We start from the raw sequence: 19,427 nt of genomic DNA on the forward strand, positions 1-19,427 counted from the left end.
TTTGGTCCATTAATTCGCTGGCGATACTACGAATGTTTTGATGCATATTATAAATGCGCACGAGGCCATTTTAATCCCACAAATTCTTGAGATATTTTTTTTGCATAGTAATCCAAGGCAAAAATTTACTAATGGTTTAATCAAAATCTCAAATATTTTGATCAATTAGTGTATGAACTAATTCAAAATCGCCTTAGTAAAGCATATGCATGCCAGTTGAAGTATAGAGAATTTAAATGATAAACAAAAATGAATGTTTAATGATTGTTTATAAGACAGACAATTTGAATGATTCAGTATATTTATAACCTAATTGTGTAATTGATAAAACAACTTGTGTTAATCTAATGGTTCAGTATATTTTCTTACTTGTTGAGGAGCTGATGTTTTAATCACTAAATTATTTGACAATCAACTTGTTCACTTTTAAAGCGTGAATTTCAATCACTAGATTAATTGAAAAAAAAACCTTAGGTGTTTATAAATAATTCTTATTTCCTTAAATTAGGAAAAGTAATATAACTATTATATATTCAAAGACTACTTACCTATCAACATATTTTGTTAATCTTCGTAGTCACAATGGTAACTGAAACATCCTGCATGTAAGTGGAGGATTAAAATTGAAAATTTGAGATTTTCTTTTGAAAATATAGGGGATGATAAGCTCACTAAAGTGTGGCCTAGCTTATTTTAGTTAATTTTGAAATACCTTTGGCCCAGCTTTGATCAGCATACTAGCACGGTGAGTGTTCACTTTGCCGTACTTCACGTCGACATAGATTCGGTATGTCAATCTTTGTCTCATGTTCCCGCGAAATAGATCTTTCTTTCTCAAAATAATTCCATTCATTATAAAACCCGTGTACACCATTTTGTGTGTGCAACCCAACTGTTGGGTTATTCAACTATTTCACTTTGCTTCTCTGAGTCATTTTCACAAACACCTTTGGCTCAAGTCTTAAATGATTGAATAATCATATTTTTGCACTCAACCTGGATGTATTGATTTCCTTATTTTGCAATCATGATCAGAATCAGATCTAACCTATCTGTTGTCTCTGTTGTGCTGTTACGCGTAAGGCAAATCCCAGTCAATGTCAATCACTGTGATATAGTTCAGAAGCCTCTTGTGAATGGTTTTTTCAATGATTTTGACTATTCAAGCAATGACACTTTTTTAGCTCCACCAAAATTTGGTTTCTTAGTTAGGTTCTTTTCTACTGAATCCTCAACCAAAAGCCTTGGAATATCCACTAATGTTCCTGCATTGGGATTGGACGAGGCCTTGAGTGATGAAGACGATAATGATAATGACGGAGACGATGATGATTGTGATAAGAATAGTACTCAGTTACATTTAATGGATGATGATTTTGTTCAAGATGTTAAGACTGTTATGGATATAATTCACGAACCGGGTTCTGGACCACATGAAATTAAGCACAAGCTTGAGATTTGCAGTGTTAAGGCATCGTCAGAGTTGGTTGTGGAGGTTCTTTCGAGAATTCGCAATGATTGGGAAGCAGCTTTCACTTTTTTCTTGTGGGCTGGGAAGCAACCAGAATACGCTCATTCGGTTCGCGAATACCATTCAATGATATCTGTCCTGGGTAAAATGAGGAGGTTTGATACTGCTTGGGCCTTAATAGAAGAAATGAGAGGGAAAAAAACTGGTAAATCTCTTGTCACTTCACAAACTCTCTTGATTATGATAAGGAAATACTGTGCTGTTCATGATGTTGGAAGGGCTATAAACGCTTTCTATGCTTTTAAACGGTTTAACATTCAAGTTGGATTGTATGAATTTCAAGGCCTTCTTTCTGCGCTTTGCCGATACAAGAATGTGCAAGACGCTGAGCACTTATTGTTCTGCAACAAAAATGTTTTCCCACCTGACACTAAAAGCTTTAACATCATTCTTAATGGATGGTGCAATTTGATCGTTAGCGCGCGCAATGCAGAAAGGATTTGGGAGGAAATGAGTAAGAGAGGAATCAAACACGATGTTGTCTCCTATGCAAGTATCATATCTTGCTATTCAAAGTCTTCTAAACTATATAGGGTGCTCCAGCTGTTTGAACAAATGAAGAAAAGGAATATCGCTCCGGATAGAAAGGTTTATAACGCAGTCATTTTTTCTCTTGCGAAGAATAGGCTTGTGAAAGAAGCTATAAATCTAATTGGAACAATGGAAAACAACAATGTTACTCCAGATGCCATTACTTACAACTCCCTGATCAAGCCTCTATGCAAAAACCGCAAAATTGATGAAGCAAAAGAGATTTTCGATGAGATGTTAAAGCGACGCATATCCCCTTCTATTCGGACTTTTCATGCTTTCTTCCGAATATTAAGAGTCAAAGAAGAAGTATTTGAGCTTTTGGGCAAAATGAAAGAGCATGGGTGCGACCGAACTATTGAAACTTATATAATGCTGATAAGAAAGTTTTGCCGGTGGCGCCAGCTTGATGAAGTCAAGAAGATATGGAATGCAATGAGGGAAGATGGAATCGGCCATGATCGTAGCTCATACATTGTACTGATTCATGGTCTGTTTCTGAATTGTAAGGTGGAGGAAGCATACAAATATTATATAGAGATGCAAGAGAAAGGTTTCCTTCCTGAACCAAAGACCGAAAGTATGCTTCAGGCATGGCTTTCGGGGAAACAAGTAACCGAGGGCCAGGTTGCAGATTTAGAATACAATCAGTTGGAACATGGCAGTCTCAAAAAGAATGTAAAACCTATACCAAGTAAATTTGATAGGGAAAAAGATTTTCTTCGTGATCCTGAGACTAGAAGCGTAACAAGAGAAGGAGGCTTTTCTTTCTGGGAGAAGTAAGTCCTTATCTAACATGAGGTTCAATTGCACTTCCTTTGTCTATGATGAAGGTAACACTTGTTGGCCACTATACTTTTCAAACTTGATTGTATACTCCAAACAGAGGTGTTGTTATGCATTTTTCTTGTTTATCCCGGCTTCAACTGCCTAGCTTAAGAAAGAGTGGCAAGATTGATGCAACTCTTGAAAAACCCAGGTTTGTTAATTGTTATACAATTGGAAACTCTGGGTTTTGTAATGATGGAAATGTCATCTCTTCTCAATTAGTACTGGTTAATCTTTGTAAAATGGAAGCTGAATTTAGGTGCTTTTATGTATCTTTAAGCGCATTGCCAATAGTTGAATAAATTTAGAGTTCTTAACTTACTTTTAGTCTGCCAATCAACGCTACATCAATATCATGAACATTAGTGTCTTTTCGCTCCAATGTTGCAACTGTTTAAGAGATTAAAACGAGTTTTGTCAAATATGTATATTTTTAAAAATGAGTTACACAAATGGCTTCATTTTGTTATCGGTCAAGAACCGGTTCTTGTGGTATCTGTGCCTTCTCCTTCAATAGTGGAACTTGTAAGAACTGTTTTATCTCTGAGCCCTACTAAGAACTGCCATTAGAGATAAATTCCAAACAAGTGAGCTAGGAACTTAAACCACTGTTGTGATACCTTTGATTGTACATGCAAATTAGAAATGTGAGTTTATAGTTTCTTGTAGGGGCCTATTAGTATATGCTCATAGCATCTTGGCTAGAAATAAATTAGCACAGACATGAAGGAAAAAAAAAGAAAAAGAAAAAACAACAATCAAACTTTTTTAATCCCATGACATGGATCAGTTTAGGCATTCCATATCATCTTCATTTTATCTCATTTCATGGTCCATCATGCCTCCATGGTCCCAAAATAAGATCTAGCATAGCCTTTGGTCCCTGCAAACCTGCTGTTAGCCCAAGAACTAGCTATCGATTTTATGATCCTGGACTTGAATGCAACAAGGTTTCTTAGAATAACTTTATGTATATAAAATAGGTTTGGGGATAGCTGAGTATTCAAAACACTATGGTAGTTGGGGATCATTGTGATGCCCTCTGTGTGTATAATTTAATTGCTTTATCTCTCTCCATAATTGGTATTATATACTATGTTATTTTGGACTTTGTAACAATGTACCGTAACTTTAAACTCTTTGTATTAAACCTTTAGATGGAGGGTATTCTGCCGTTGAATGGATTTGTTTCCAGGTAATTGGAATGAAATACACAATGTTTTCCAATCATGTAGCCGTTGAAAAGGTTAATTATCTTTATTAATAAAATCAATCATACAAGGTGGCATAGCATCAAAATCATGAGAGCTAGCCAATCATGTAGCCTGTTCTTGATAAGATGTGACCAATTATATTAGCCCATTGCTTAGTGAATCTTCCGAAGAGTTTAAAGATGTAACAATGAAAATTGCATACACAAAAGCCTCAGACACACTCCTCTTCAAATGATCCTCAAGTCAGAAGAATCAAGTCTACACCTCTTCTACACCAACAATCGCTCTTTTGACTCATTAGGATGAACTCCAAGTTAGGCATATGACAACAAAATCCATACTCGTGGGTACCCATCCGAATCAGCTCCGAAATTGACGGGGAAAATTCACTTTGATTGGATTTGGATTTTTCCCGACTAAAAAATATGAGGATGGGTCGGGGTATGGGGACACTAGTATCCACTCCGAATCTGTCTCTGAACCCGCCTCATTTATTTCATTGTGTATATTATTATATATTTTTGATAAATTAAAATATTAAATACATGGCCAAAGTTTTGATATTTTGATTTGTATTTATTATTTAAAATATTTAAAATATATGTATGAATTTTTTTTTGAAATTGTTTCATTTTATTATTTAGAAAGTAATTTAATTTTAGAAAAAATAAGTATTTTTATTAAAAAGTTAATTTCACTAAATGGATGGTGGCGGAGTGGGGATACCCGAATTCGTTTGGGTCGGGTTTATGTTTTAATTCCCCATCTCCGTTTGAGTTTGGGGCGGGGAACGGGGATTGTTTGAGAATTCAGATTTGGGTTTGGGGGAGGTAATAACCGTCTCCGACACGTCCCGTTGCCATCCCTACTTCAAGTGCCTCAAAGTCATGAATCTCAAGTTTTGTTTATGAGTCAAGTGCTTCCCATCCCATTACCTCTAACACTTCTAATTTACAAAATAAAGACTCTTATGAAGGTTCAAACAAAATTCTAGTTGGTAATGATCATAACTTAGCAATCAAGTCAGTTGGCTTCTCTAAATTTTGATCCAAACCGATTTCCAATTCTATATTAAATCTAAATAGCTTACTATCGGGGTTGGTTGAAAATATACATGTTGAAAAAGTCCCATATCGCTTAGTTTTATGAATGAAGAGAGATTCCAAAGCTATATATTGGATTCAAGTTCTTTGAAGTCCCACATCGCTTAGTTTTGTGGAGGAAGAGGGAGTCCAAAGCTATATATAACATTCAAGTTCTTCATTCTAAAATGCACTAGTAAAAAATACTTTAAATTTGTATTTGACTTTTTCTTTTCTCTTATGCTCTTGTATTAGAGTGTTGTGAGATGTAGTTAAATATTTTCTTTGGGGGAATGCGTGTCTATTGGGGGCCGTTGAGTGATTGAGAGTAAATTATGTGTTGTAACAATTTTTACATAGTGTTATTTTTTGGTTGTTCTTTGACAATCGTCGTGATTTTTTCTCTGGTACCTTACTTAGTTCTACTACCTTTGTCACTTTGTGGCTAAAAAAGGGGAGTAGTAATTGAGTATGCAGGATGTGCTTATGTTTGAGGAGCAGTCTACTTGCTACTGCTACTATGTTAGAATGTACTTTGGTGTGCAGGCTAGCATATGTTAAGAGGGAGTTGTTACTATGTTACTCTAATTTGTTACTTTGCTTGCGCTACTCTGATTTGTTACCTTGCTTGTGCTTTCCGCTGCTGATGTTCTTCTGCTCCAAGGGTTTTTTGGTTGTTTTAGCCAAAATGTGCCAAAGAGGGAAATTGTATGTTCTCTAATATTGACATGCATTTTGGTAAAACCAACCTAGCTGAAACATGTTGAACAAAAAGCCATATCATTCAGTTTTCAACATGTTGAACAAGATGTCACAACATTCAGGTATGACATCGTGTTTAGTGGGGCATGCTTGCTGGTGCTGATCTGTCAAGATTTATCAGCTGTTTTGTTGCTACAAAATATTGTGGAATATTCGGTTAGCTTATGTGCATCCAAGATTGATTCAATCAGAGATATTTGTTGGTTTTCACAATCTCTATAATTGGAGACAATTTAGGAAAAATTGAATGGAAAACATATTTTCTTGGAGATCAAGCAACAGATTTTGTGCAGCCTCCTTGCTGCGATTTTAGGCCCAATTCAGTCAATACTAATTCTATAAATAGACAGGCCTATACCTAGTGTTAAGTGGAACTGATATTTGTATTTATAGGGTTCTAGGAATCCTTATTTGTTAGTTGTGCTGTAAGTTCCATATGTGTGCATTTCAATAACAGTCAAAAGACTCTGGTGACCAGGCTCGATAAATCTTTCAAAGAATCGGTTAACTAGGGGCACAATTTCAAAATTCAAAATACCGGGGTAAGCCATCTCAAGTCATATTGCGGCATAGTTTCTTTCAAACTTCTCACAAAGAAAATTTCTTCAAAGACCCAACACACTGGGGCAAGGTATGCTACAGACGAACAAGCACTCTCCCGACCTTACTGTAAATCAATAACTGTTGACTTCAGAACGAGTGTCGGGGGATCATGTTAACACAACATCTGCTTGACCAGAAGATTTATTGTAAAAGAGCCATTCTTGGTCTTAATCGTTCAATTACACGCCACATAGGCACTGGTCGAAATAGTCTAATCATCCTCATGCATTGTCATCAATCATGTTTGCATGCATTAGCATTACCCTTCCATCAAATCATGCATCTTATCTTGTGCATCATGGCATCACACATATGTCGAAGGTCCGAAAGCCTCATAAACACTTCTAATCTAATAAAAGTCCAACCTTTTTTGGTAACCCAATAAAAGTCCAACCTTGCTTGGTATCCCAATAAAAGTCCAATGTTGCTTGACACCTCTCAAAAAGCTCGATCTTCATTAGCATAAAACATCGCATTGTCGATCATTACATCTTATGCATCAAGCATAATGTAAAGCATAATCAATCATACATCATAAATTGAGTCATGTTCATTTTACGCTTATCCAAAGTTCTATCACCATAGGCATCTATCTTGCGATTGGTATATCCCCTACATGTTACCTTAGTCAAACCGCTACAAAGTTAGTGATCCTTACCGATCTACTCTCGGAGGGAACAATTGGATTAGACCCTTCAACTTGGCGGTTAAAAGTAAATACTAACCTGGAGTTGGTGTTAACCTTTCATGTCCCTGTAGAGAGCCTCTGTAAATCTTATCATTCCTCGAAAAAGATCTCTTTGTGTCAGATCTGAGTATCAAACCTCAGGAAGGCGAAGATCTCTTTGTGTTAGATCTGAGCATCAAACCTCGGGAAGACGAAGATATCTTTGTGTTAGATCTGAGCATTAAACCTTGGGATGATGAAGATCTCTTTGTGTTAGATCTGAGCATCAAACCTCAGAAAGGAGAAAGTCTCTTTGTGTTAGATATTAGCGTCAAACCTCGGGAAGACGAAGATCACTTTGAGTTAGATCTGAGCATCAAGCCTCAGGAGGGCGAAGACCTCCTTGTGTTAGATCTGAGCATCAGACCTCGGGAAGGCAAAGATTTCCCTGTGTTAGATCCGAGCATCAAACCTCGGGACAACGAAGACCTCCTTTAATTAGATTTCAGATGTAAGGTATTATAGAAGTTTCAAAATCCTTGGTGAACTAAGTGGGAATAAAATTTATTTTTAGATAAAGGTGAAAATAAATGTTGGTGGAGTTGGACTTGATAGACAAATAAATGTAGTGAATGTTTGGTTATGCAATAAGGAGAGTTGATTTTGTAAAATTGGTTCTGATTAAAAGTGAGTTGGATGTAAATTGATGTTTGGATATATTTATGTAAAAGTGACTTGAACAATAAATTTTAATATAAAAATTACGCTTAAACTCAAAAGTTACAAATTGTAGTTTCAAATAAAATTAATTCTGAAGGCAGAATCAATTCTATTTTAAAATAATCCAAAACCTCAAAATTATTTTAGAATCAATTCTATATTTCAAATTGCTTTTAACTATTTAAAAATCAAACAAAACATACTCTTATCATCAGATTTCCGGTGCACATTATTCAAATCCAAACATACATCTATCATCATTGAGATGTTTCCACTGCACATTATTCAGATGGGTACCATATATAATTAGAAATTTGATTTGATATAGACATGCTAAAAAGAAGCATGGTCAACCAAAATTATAGAAAATTTCTTAACCAACCTCCTAACCTTCTTGGCCACCTCTGGCGAATTTACAAAAATACCCCTTGTTTCGGAAGTTCATTTCCGAAAATGTACTTTTATTGGAAAAAAAGGTGTTTTCGGAAATGAATCTCCGAAAAGGTGAATATTTTAATGAAAAATATTGATTTCGGGGATACATCTCCGAAATAAGGTTAATTTTCATAAAATTGGTGAATTCGGAAGTTCATCTCCGAATTCACCCCCCTTGGAGGAATTCGGAAATGCACTTCCGAAATAAGGTCTGGACAGAAAAAAAATAACAAACAAGAACGATTCGCTTTATTTAATCGGATGAAGACGATGGAGAAGATGCTGCAACAGGTTAGAAAGTTCTGAGAATGTGCAGGAGATGGTTGACTCCGGCGATTTTCGGGATGATTTCCTCCATCGCGGCGAGACATTGTGATGAAAGCAGTAACAAGAGATAGAAAACGTTAAAGCAAAGAAGAAGACTTAGGATCGAAAATGATTTGGGATATTTTGAAAGAAAAATGGGTGAGAAGCTTTTAAATAGGAAAGTGTTTAGAAGTTAACCGTCTGAGAGTGGTGGGGAGAAGGAAAAGGGCACTTCGAAATTTCAAAAGGTTTTTTTATTCTTTTAATAAAAATACGTACTACGTACTGTAACTAACAAAATGGAATTAGCGCGTGGCTGTGGAGCTTCCCAATTTTTGTTACGTATTAGGACAAAGATCGTTTGAGTTCTTAATTAACGATAAGAATGACTCCTGTAATGGTGAATATTTACTATCATTTATTTGATATATTTATCATTTTTTCCAAAATCCACTTTATTACTACTATTGCATTATTTTGGAATACAAAAAATTAAATAGTAGATATAAATATATAGAGTACTATATTTTTAAAAAGAAACGGCGCTGCAACAGGTGGACGAACAACCGGAGCTGCAACATATGTAGGAGTAGGAGGAGGAAGAACCGACGGTACGTCCACCGCGAGAGCCACGACCACCACAACCACGGCCTGATCCTGCAGCATTGACGGATGATTGTTGAGAATGTGCAGGAGATGGTTGACTCCGGCAATTTTCGGGATGGTTTCCTCGACCGCGGCGAGACATTGTGATGAAAGCGGTTACAAGAGAGAGAAAATGTGTGAGTAGAGGAAAAGAGTAAGGATCGAAAATGATTTTGGATGTGATTGGAAGAAAAATGGGTGAGAGACCAGGCTTTTAAGTAGGAAAGTGTTACCACATTTCTTAGAAGGTAACCGTCTGAGAGTGGTGGGGGAGAAAGAAAAGGCACTTCGAAATTTCAAATCAGGTTGATTACAATTTTTGTCCTGTAATGGTTTTCTTACCTGATTGTAAAAAATAAATGAATTTTGATGCATTTCGGGAATGCATCTTCGAAAACACCAATTTTTTGGTGTTTTCGGAGATGCATTTCTGAAATCTATAAAAATCTTAAAAAAAAAACTTCGGAGATGAATCTCCGAAGCAGGGGTAAGTTGGAAATTTCGCTGGGGGTGACCCCATAAGGAGGTGGGTAAAGAAAAAATCAAATTATATTCAACCAAAGTTGAAGAAGTTAAAATGTTCTCCTAAGCCATTATACCCAGCCATTAGACATAGGTTAGGGAAACCTAACACGACATTTATCTTTCTGATCAGTGATAATATTAGAATGATAAATTTCTTTATTATTAATATTTAGAAAAGCTAATTTGAAATTCTTGGAAACACGATCTAGACTAAATATAGGACCAAGAAAAATAGAGAATAAAAAATCTCTAATATTCACATTATATTCAAGAGAAACATGCGTATGTAGATTTGATTGGGATTTTTTCACTGGTGGGACTGAGGACTTGAGGTTTTATTTTGGGATAAAAAATTCTCTAAACTACTTCAAGCAAAGTGGTCAAGCATGAGAAAACTTGTTCCAACAATCAACTTGCTTTCATACCATTGGACTTTGAAACTTTTGGTTTTCTATCACTATAAGTAGTGGATCTTTTACAAAGAGAGTGCAAAGGCTCATTCATAATAATGTTGTGTCTCATATAAAATGAATGTAATTTTTAAGAAGATCAATTTAACAATCCAAAAAGGAATACCGATACAAATTTGACTACTATTTATGTATAATCACAATTATATATATATATATATATATATATATATATATATATATATATATATATATATATATATCACATAAATGCATATCTGAGGATTGATTTTAAATCGTACGGTTGTTATTAAAAGTTCTCATTCTTATAATAACCAAAGTTCTCATTTGGTACGTCCCCATATATATATATATATATATACACTACAAAAAAAACTCAGTTTTACCAAGTGAAAGCCACCCCGCAAATTCCAATATCACCCAGCAACGCAACAGTTGCGAGGTGGGCTAGCCACCCCGCAAAAACGTTAGTCGCAACTTTTTGCAAGGGGATAGGCACCCCGCAAATTTGCCAGGTGTTTTTCACCCCGCAACATTGCAAGGTACAAAGCACCCCGCAAACACGCTTTCCAAGTGGTCCAGGCGCCTTTGTTCAGTTGAGTCAAAGCAGGTGACACAGGTGATTCTGCATTGTGCTTTTCACCCCGCAACTTTGCTAGGTGTATAGCACCCCGCAAACACGCTTTCCAATAAGTTCTGCCAACTTCGTACAATGTGACAGAGAGTGTGTTAGGCAACTTGCGGGGTGAGATGCATTCAGCAATAGTTGAATATTTAATATTTGCAGGGTGGATTTCACCTGGCAATTATTTTGACATACCTTGTTTAATTCACGTCGCAAGTAGTAACATATATAGTAAAAAAAAATATTTATATTATTCTAAATATTTAGAATAATATAAATATAATAAATAATTAAAATTCATTTTTTTAAAAAAATATTAAATTTATAGTTAATTCTAAATATTTAATTTCATACTTAATATAAAGAAATTCATATTTAATATAAAGAAATGCATAATTAATAGGGTTAAATATGTTTCTGGTCCCTCTAAATATAGCGGTTTTCAACTTTAGTCCCTCTAAATATTTTCTTCAAAGAATGGTCCCTCTAAAATTTTCCATCCACACTTTTGGTCCCTCATGCTAACATCCGTTAACAGAGCTGACGTGGCACTAACACGTGGCAGTGACAGCTGTCAAAGATGTTGATGTGGCATGACACGTGGCTAAGGTCAACATTATATTGGAGCCCAAAAATTTTCGTAGTTAATTTGCAGCTACAATCCTAGCTAATTTCTAGCAAATTCAATAATAAAAAAATTAATATTTTTTCATATTCAACAATCTACCCAACCCTAATTCAAACCACCAGCAGCAGCACCAAAAGATTATTTGACCCTTTTCTTAAGGCTAATTTGGATTTCTTCTTTCGTCTTCTTTCCGCATATGTAGCAATGCAAATTGTGTGATATACCGTCGCCACCTCAACTGCCACTCGTTTTTGGTACCAACAACACCTTTGGGGTGGTCACCTTCTGTCCCCGATAGTGGCACTATTTGCCGCATTTAACAACATAGCTAGCAACAATAGATAAAAAAAACTTCTAGTATTGTTGATAAATAACTTCATTCAAGTGTTAATTGGACTGGTATTTTTCATTTTAAACTGTTGTATATGCTTTCGTTTTTTTTTCATATCATGAGTAGCTTATTGAAATAAGTTGAACACAATTTATGAACATGTCATAAGCTATTTCATAAACTCTCTGAAACTCTTACACAGGTGCTTGTGTTGTTATTTATGTTCAAATAAGTCTTAAATAAGCTATTTCAAATGCACCTCTAGTTGGTGTTTTTGTTATATGCTTATATATCCCAATTCCCCATCTTTTCTATGCATCTAAATATTAATCAGTATCTGTTTTGTGGACCGAATAACAAGTCTATCTCTTCACTTGCAGTTTCTCTCACTGCAACCTGCTTTTTATTTGTATTTGCTACTCATCTGCTTTGCAGAACTCTTTCATGTTAGTTTCCCCATTTAATTTTATTTCAACTTCTCCTTTCTATATTATATATTCAATTTTCAGCGTTTGATTTATGAATTTGAAGTTGAACCAGTGCTATGTTATTTTCTATGTTCAGAGAATTGTTCATAACATGTTATATAGGGTTCAAACTTTACTTTCCTTGTCATCGGCCCTGTTTCTAATAACATGAAATTATCTTGTTCCATTGTCCTACTCATAGTTTACTTGATGCATATTTGTTTCTTAGATGTAGTTTTGCAAAGCCTATAACATCATGTTCTATCAAATCTAAATCTTACTCTACCATATGGTGGCAATTGCTTGTGTTAATTTCTTTTACTCAATGGAAGCGGGACTGATAGTTGATTTATTGGTTCAAAAATTGAAGTTAATGCACTGATCTAAGAAAATATTAATTGGTGTAACAGTAGAAAATAAATGTTAATGCACTAATATAAAAAATATTAATTTTTTTATTATTGAATTTGCTAGAAATTAGCTAGGATTGTAGCTGCAAATTAGCTACGAAAATTTTTGGGCTCCAATATAATATTGACCTTAGCCACGTGTCATGCCACGTCAACATCTTTGACAGCTGTCACTACCACGTGTTAGTGCCACGTCAGCTCTGTTAACGGACGTTAACATGAGGGACCAAAAGTATGGATGGAAAATTTTAGAGGGACCATTCATTGAAGAAAATATTTAGAGGGACTAAAGTTGAAAACCGCTATATTTAGAGGGATCACAAACATATTTAACCCTAATTAATATAAAGAAATGCATATTTAATATAAAGAAATTCATGATTATCCAAAATATTTAAATTCAAAATAATATTCACAAAGGATCCGGGTCGTCCGCATTATTTTCGTTTTGTTCATCATTCTCGTCTACTACTCTTTGGTTACCACCCGCTCCAAATCCACCACCACCATATTGTTGTCGAAAGAATTGTTGCATTTGTTGCATTTGTTGTTGCATTTGTTGTTGTATTTGTTGTTGCACTTGTTGTTGAATTTGTTGTTGAGTAAGCATCATTTGCTCTTGTGAAAGTCTCAATGCTTCCTCCAACTCCATTTGTTTTTTTCTCAATGTTTCATTTTCACGTGCTGCTTCACTCTGAGCTAGTTGTTTAATTGTTTCAGTTATTTCAGGGGTTAATGTCGGAGGACGTGAAGATCCTTCCCCGTCTGCAATTCTCCTAAATAAAGAATACCTATCCCCTTTTTTGTAGTTGCTAGCTAAAGGCCCTGCAGCATAAATTTTTCCATTTCTCTTCTTTCCCTTACTTGCTTGCAACCACAAATACTGATCAATAGCTGGATCAAGAGGATATCGTCCACGTGGACCGCCTAACTCAGGATGTTTAGCTAAAAACTCCTTCTTCAACCTTTGGTACTCCGTCTACACATACATAAATAAATACATTAAATGCATACATAAAAAATATAGAAAAGAAAACTAAATGTCATTCCATAGAAAAGAAAACTAAATATAACCTTTAATATGAAGCCATCAAACTAAACTTCAAGAAACCTTAAATATGCACTTATTGGATCACATGAGAAAAATAGAGGCAGCATCAAAACTTAATAAATAGCATGGGGTTCTATGAAGAGATACACATAAACCAACAAGTCATCACACAATTTTATTCAAACATCAACAACAAGGATATCATCATATATTAAAAAATTTAGTTAGCAATTAACATGCTTGTATTAAAAAAAGAATCAGATATAAATACAACAAAAACATATAGTCTAAAAAAATCGGAGAGATGAAATTGTGAGATTAAAATTATGATACCAAAATTGAGCGTAAAATTGAAAAACAAAGATGAAATCATAAAAGAAAAATTAAAAGCAAAGAGATGAAATAGTAAAAGAAACATAAAAGAAAAATTAAAAGCAAAGAGATTAAAATTATGGTTTTCTTTCCTTCTGTCCATTCATCAGTATGAAATTTATATCCGTTTACAAAGTATGTGTGCCATTTCTTTGCACGTTTAATAGGCCCTTCAGCCAAGTTTCTCAAATGGAGTAGTTGTGGAGATAATTCGACATTACATGCCAATTGTTGCTTAAACCATGATGGAAAATAAGCATGTATGTCAGTGGTTGTTGCTTGTTCACCGGTGAGTTCATATTGGAAGTTATTATATAACCTATATCGAAACACATTAAAACTAAGTTAGAAGGTAATAAGTTTAAACCCAATATGTTCAAAATAAATATTCACTTGGTATACTTACTCAATGTATGGTTTAACTTCAACGCAATTAATCAATACATGAACATGAGCAGATTGCAATTCCTTTTCGGTCAGCCAGTGCACATTCGTCTTTCCAGAACTACGACCAGGAATTCCGAAGATGGATAAGGTGAATTGACTTCTTTCTGTAACATTAACTTCATTCCTTGTGATTCTTGGAATTAACATCATGTGATTGAAATAATGAGAGCAAAAATGAGATGTTTCCCGATGCAAATAATGTGCACATATCGAACCCTCCACTTTAGCCTTATTTTTCACAGATCTCTTTGAATCACCCATGAATCTTTCAAAAGGATACATCCACCTATATTGAACAGGTCCACCCAGAAAAGCTTCATATGCAAGATGCACAGGAAGATGTTCCATTGAATCGAAAAAACCAGGTGGAAAAATTTGTTCCAACTTGCATAGAATGAGAGGAATGTCTTGGTCCAACTTAATTAGGTCATCGACTCTTAAAATTGATGCACAAATATCTCTAAAAAAATGACTAATTTCAGTTAGTGGATTGAGCACTTGTGTTGGCAATGAGCTGAAGGCAATTGGAAGAAGTCGTTCCATGAAAACATGGCAATCATGACTTTTCATTCCAGTCACCTTGCCAGTGCTGGCGTTGGCACATCTTGCCAAGTTAGAGGCATAACCATCGGGCATTCTCAATTCAGTTAACCATCGGCAAACAAGCTTGGCTTCTTGTGGAGTTAGACTATAAGTAGCTTTGGGTTTTAATAGCTTCCCATTTGGTAGAGTCTTCAACTCTAAATCTTTTCGATTACAATATAGTTCCATGTCTTTTCTAGCATTCTCATTATCTTTTGTCTTGCCTTGGACATCCATCACTGTATTAAATACATTATCAAAAAAATTCTTCTCTATGTGCATAACATCAAGATTATGTCGCAATAAATTATCTTTCCAATATGGGAGGTCCCAAAAAATACTTCTTTTAGTCCAATTGTGTTTGTCCCCGTATCCTGGAATTCTGATCGCTTTTCCATTGTCTGTGAATTTTGGTAGATCACGTACCATGTTCCATACTTCAACTGATGAAAAACGGGGGGGAGGAAGATCTGTTACTTTTATACCTTTTCTGAAATCATTCATGTTTTTTCTAAGTATGTGGTTTTTTGGTAGGAATCTACGATGACAGTCAAACCACGAACTTTTTCCTCCTTTATCCAATGTAAACGCCTTCGTCTTATCCATGCAATGAGGACATCCCATTTTACCATGTGTACCCCAACCAGACAACATGGCATATGCAGGAAAATCGTTAATAGTCCACATCAAAACAGCTCGCATGTTGAAGTTTTGTTTACGAGATATGTCATAAGTACATTCTCCAATCCACAACCTCTTTAAGTCATCAACTAAAGGCTGTAAATACACGTCAATTCCTGCTTTTGGACTCGACGGCCCTGGAATGAGGCAAGTCAAAAACATGTAAGGCTTTGTCATGCACATCTCAGGGGGGAGGTTGTAAGGAGTAACAATAACCGGCCAACAAGAATATCCAGTTCCCGACTGTTGGACATATGGAGTAAAACCATCTGAGCATAATCCAAGTCTGACATTTCTAGGTTCTGCGGCAAAATCAGGATGCATCCGATCAAAGTGCTTCCATGCTTCACCATCAGATGGATGTCGCATAGTGCTTGTACTTGTTTTGTTTGTATGATGCCAGGTCATTTGACTTGCACTGTGCATTGAAGCAAACAATCTCTGCAACCTTGGTATTATCGGTAGATAAAACATTGATTTCACTGCTATGCGTTTTTTCTTATGATCAATGGTTTTAGTGCGAACTACATACCTTGGACTGTTACAAAACTTACATTCCTCTAACGCTCCATCGTTTGTACCAAACTCATTGTCATAAAACAACATGCAACCTCTAATGCAACAATCAATCTTCGTTACTTCTAATCCCAACTTCATAACCAACTTCTTCGCGTCATAATAACTTCTAGGCAAATTGTCTTTCGTAGGAGTCGCATCCAACATCATTTGACAAAAGAATTCCAGACACTGATCAGGAACATTCCAGTTTGATTTTGCAGCCAACAATCTCACACACATAGACAATTTAGAGTCTGACGAACCCTCAAACAATGGTGTGTTTATTTCTTTCAACAACTCGTAAAATTTTTGAGATTTCTCATTCGGCAACTCTTCCTCATCGCCACTATCTTGTTGTTCATCGTAGGCCACGTTAACCCCTAAAGCATCGCCAATCATGTCATCGTGTAGATTAAACTGTTCTTCATATTCCATCTGTGATCGACTACTTGAGCCATGTTGGAAATTACTAGTCTCTGGCATATTTATCGGCATTTCTTCCCCATTTGATGTCCAAACCCAATAATTTTCCTTAAATCCCTTTCTCTTCAAATGAGTTTCTACTTCTTTCGGATCACTTATTATACGTCTACATCCACATTTAAGACACGGACATCTCACTCCTCCCTCTTCCCGACAACATTCTTGATCAAATGCCCATGTAATAAACAATTTAACTCCTTCCTCAAAAAGTGGTTTAAGTCCACGTCTCCCAGCATACATACGATCGTACATCCAACTACGATAGAACTTGTAATTTTCCATACTGCACGTTTACAATATCATATCCATTATAATAATCGCAAAACATATTAATCAATTAACCAATTCGGGAATTTTGGTCAATTATATCAATTATATAATTCTATGTTTAAACATAGTAATCATATTAGACTATAATATCAATTATATAATTCTATGTTTAAACATGAGAGACTATCCATAAATGCCATATCCATAAAAAAAAAAGAGATGTCAAGTTATTATTTAAAAAAAAAAAGTATGTGTTTTTATTTTAGATAGTTTACTTATATCAAAGAAAAAATTAATTTAACACTTGAACTGATTAAAGATAGTTTGAATCTTTTTCCCAAATGACCAAAAGCATGCATGTAACTAAAGTCATGAAGCAAATATAGCTACATTTTCTTCTTCAACTTTCTTTTCAATCTTTCATATTCACATCATTTCATTTGGAAATAATATAGTAATGTTACACCCTCTTGCATTCTACCTACTGTCATTTCATGTTTGTTCTTCATCACATATCTTACAATTACTTTACTACAAATATGTTGCTTTCATCTTCATAACTATATCTCAAACTTTAATATTAGCTTCATTATAAAGAAAATTATAAAAAAAAAATAAAAGTCTTCCTTAGCAATGCAATGCAACAAAGGTTAAGTAATATATGAAGTCTCTCAGCTTTTGGGGTAAAATATAATTACCAAATAGCCTGAACCCCACTTTCAACTCACTCAGACTTAGATCAACTCTAAAATGAAAACTTTGAGATCACTCCTTTGCATCCCTCGTTCTCACGTATTGTCTCAAAAAGTACACACATAGGAACCTAGCTTCCCTGTAGTAACGGAAATCATTCCTAACTGTTTAATCTTAATCCAACCATCTAAATTCAATCTTAGATAGATAGATAACCTAAGTGACGTGGTAGTGTGAGGAGCACAACTCTCCTTCACCGACACCATATTCTCTCATAGTATTTTCTTCAACCATTTTTCAATAAAAACAGAGTCCAAGAACATCAACTATCAAGTAAACCCAATAATTTCATCAACAAAATTACATATCCTAATTTCATAACTTCTTAAACAAAATTATCATATCCTAATTTCTAATTAGAAAACCCTAAATTAAATTAGTGATAATATTTGAACCTTTTAACATATTTATAAACAAAAATCATACAAATTTCATCAATAAAAATAATAATTTAAACTACTTCATACAATCAATTGCAAATAAATCAGTTCATATGTGTACCTTAATAATGGGTTGGATGAAGAAAATGAGAAGAAACACAATGCCTAATAGAGTTAAAACGCAGCAACATAAATATATTTTGAACCCAGCAACTTTACAATGAGTCTTGATGTGTTGATTTGGAGAAAAAAATGTGATTTTTAGGGTTTTTGGTGAGGTTTGCGGTGAGTATTTTTTGAGGAAACGAGAGAGAGAGAGAGAGAGAGAGAGAGAGAGAGAGGAAGAAATGGTTCTAATGTCTGAGACTGAAACTGGGGAAATGGAAGGGATACGTGTGATTATTAGGAAAAGTTTGCGGGGTGGAAAACTCCCAGCCAATATTTTTGACCATCAGACTTGCCGCGTGCTATTCACCCCGCAATTTACCTGTCTGACACATGTCCCCACTACTATGTACCACCATTAATTTCCAGATTTAATTTTCCCCCCAATTTTATTAGGAAACTTGCCAGGTGCATTCCACCCCGGAATAAAAAGATTCGTTGCACTCTGCGTAGTGTGCCCCACCTCGCAACTTTTGTGTCTGACGAAGCACTCCTATTGCTATGTATCATCATTAATAACCCAATTTATTTTTTTCCCAAATTTTCATAAAATCTTGCGAAGTGATTTACACCCCGCAACGCACAAAAGCGTTGAGACTTGCGAGGTGTATTGCACTCCGCAACTTTTGTGTCAGTAAATTCATCAACTGCTCACCTGCCACCCTGACTTTTCAATAAATATAATACTTGATTTTTCAATAATTTTTTTAGAACATTATTGCGGGGTGGTTAACATTCTGCAACATTTTTTTTCAAAATTTCAACCTTCCCTCCACACTTTGCGAGATGGAAAAACATTTATATATATTTTTAAAAAAAAAACTAGGTTGAGAGGTGATACGCACCCCGCAACTGCAATAATTTGTAAGGTGTATATCACCTGGCAAACTCACCCAGCAAATCAGCTTTTTTCTTGTAGTGATATATATATATATATATATATA

The 19,427-nt window shown here is 35.1% G+C and overlaps 2 protein-coding genes across 2 annotated transcripts; one reads left to right on the forward strand and one right to left on the reverse strand.

Moving 5' to 3' along the window:
• Positions 1 to 560: 560 nt before the first annotated feature.
• Positions 561 to 3,211, forward strand: LOC131609886 (pentatricopeptide repeat-containing protein At5g15010, mitochondrial-like). The gene has a single exon (XM_058881705.1). The coding sequence runs from the start codon at positions 1,028 to 1,030 to the stop codon at positions 2,843 to 2,845; it is 1,818 nt and encodes a 605-aa protein (XP_058737688.1). The 5' UTR covers positions 561 to 1,027; the 3' UTR covers positions 2,846 to 3,211.
• A 10,536-nt stretch (positions 3,212 to 13,747) lies between these two features.
• On the reverse strand, positions 13,748 to 18,689 carry LOC131609885 (uncharacterized). Its single transcript, XM_058881704.1, has 3 exons — positions 18,440 to 18,689; positions 14,571 to 17,198; positions 13,748 to 14,483 (listed from the first exon to the last, which is right to left on the reverse strand). Exons 2-3 carry the CDS (start codon positions 17,195 to 17,197, stop codon positions 14,162 to 14,164), a joined length of 2,949 nt encoding a protein of 982 aa, XP_058737687.1. The 5' UTR covers position 17,198; positions 18,440 to 18,689; the 3' UTR covers positions 13,748 to 14,161.
• Positions 18,690 to 19,427: the final 738 nt, after the last annotated feature.

This window comes from Vicia villosa, linkage group LG6, assembly GCF_029867415.1.
Source record: "Vicia villosa cultivar HV-30 ecotype Madison, WI linkage group LG6, Vvil1.0, whole genome shotgun sequence".
NCBI classification, from domain to species: Eukaryota; Viridiplantae; Streptophyta; class Magnoliopsida; order Fabales; family Fabaceae; genus Vicia; species Vicia villosa.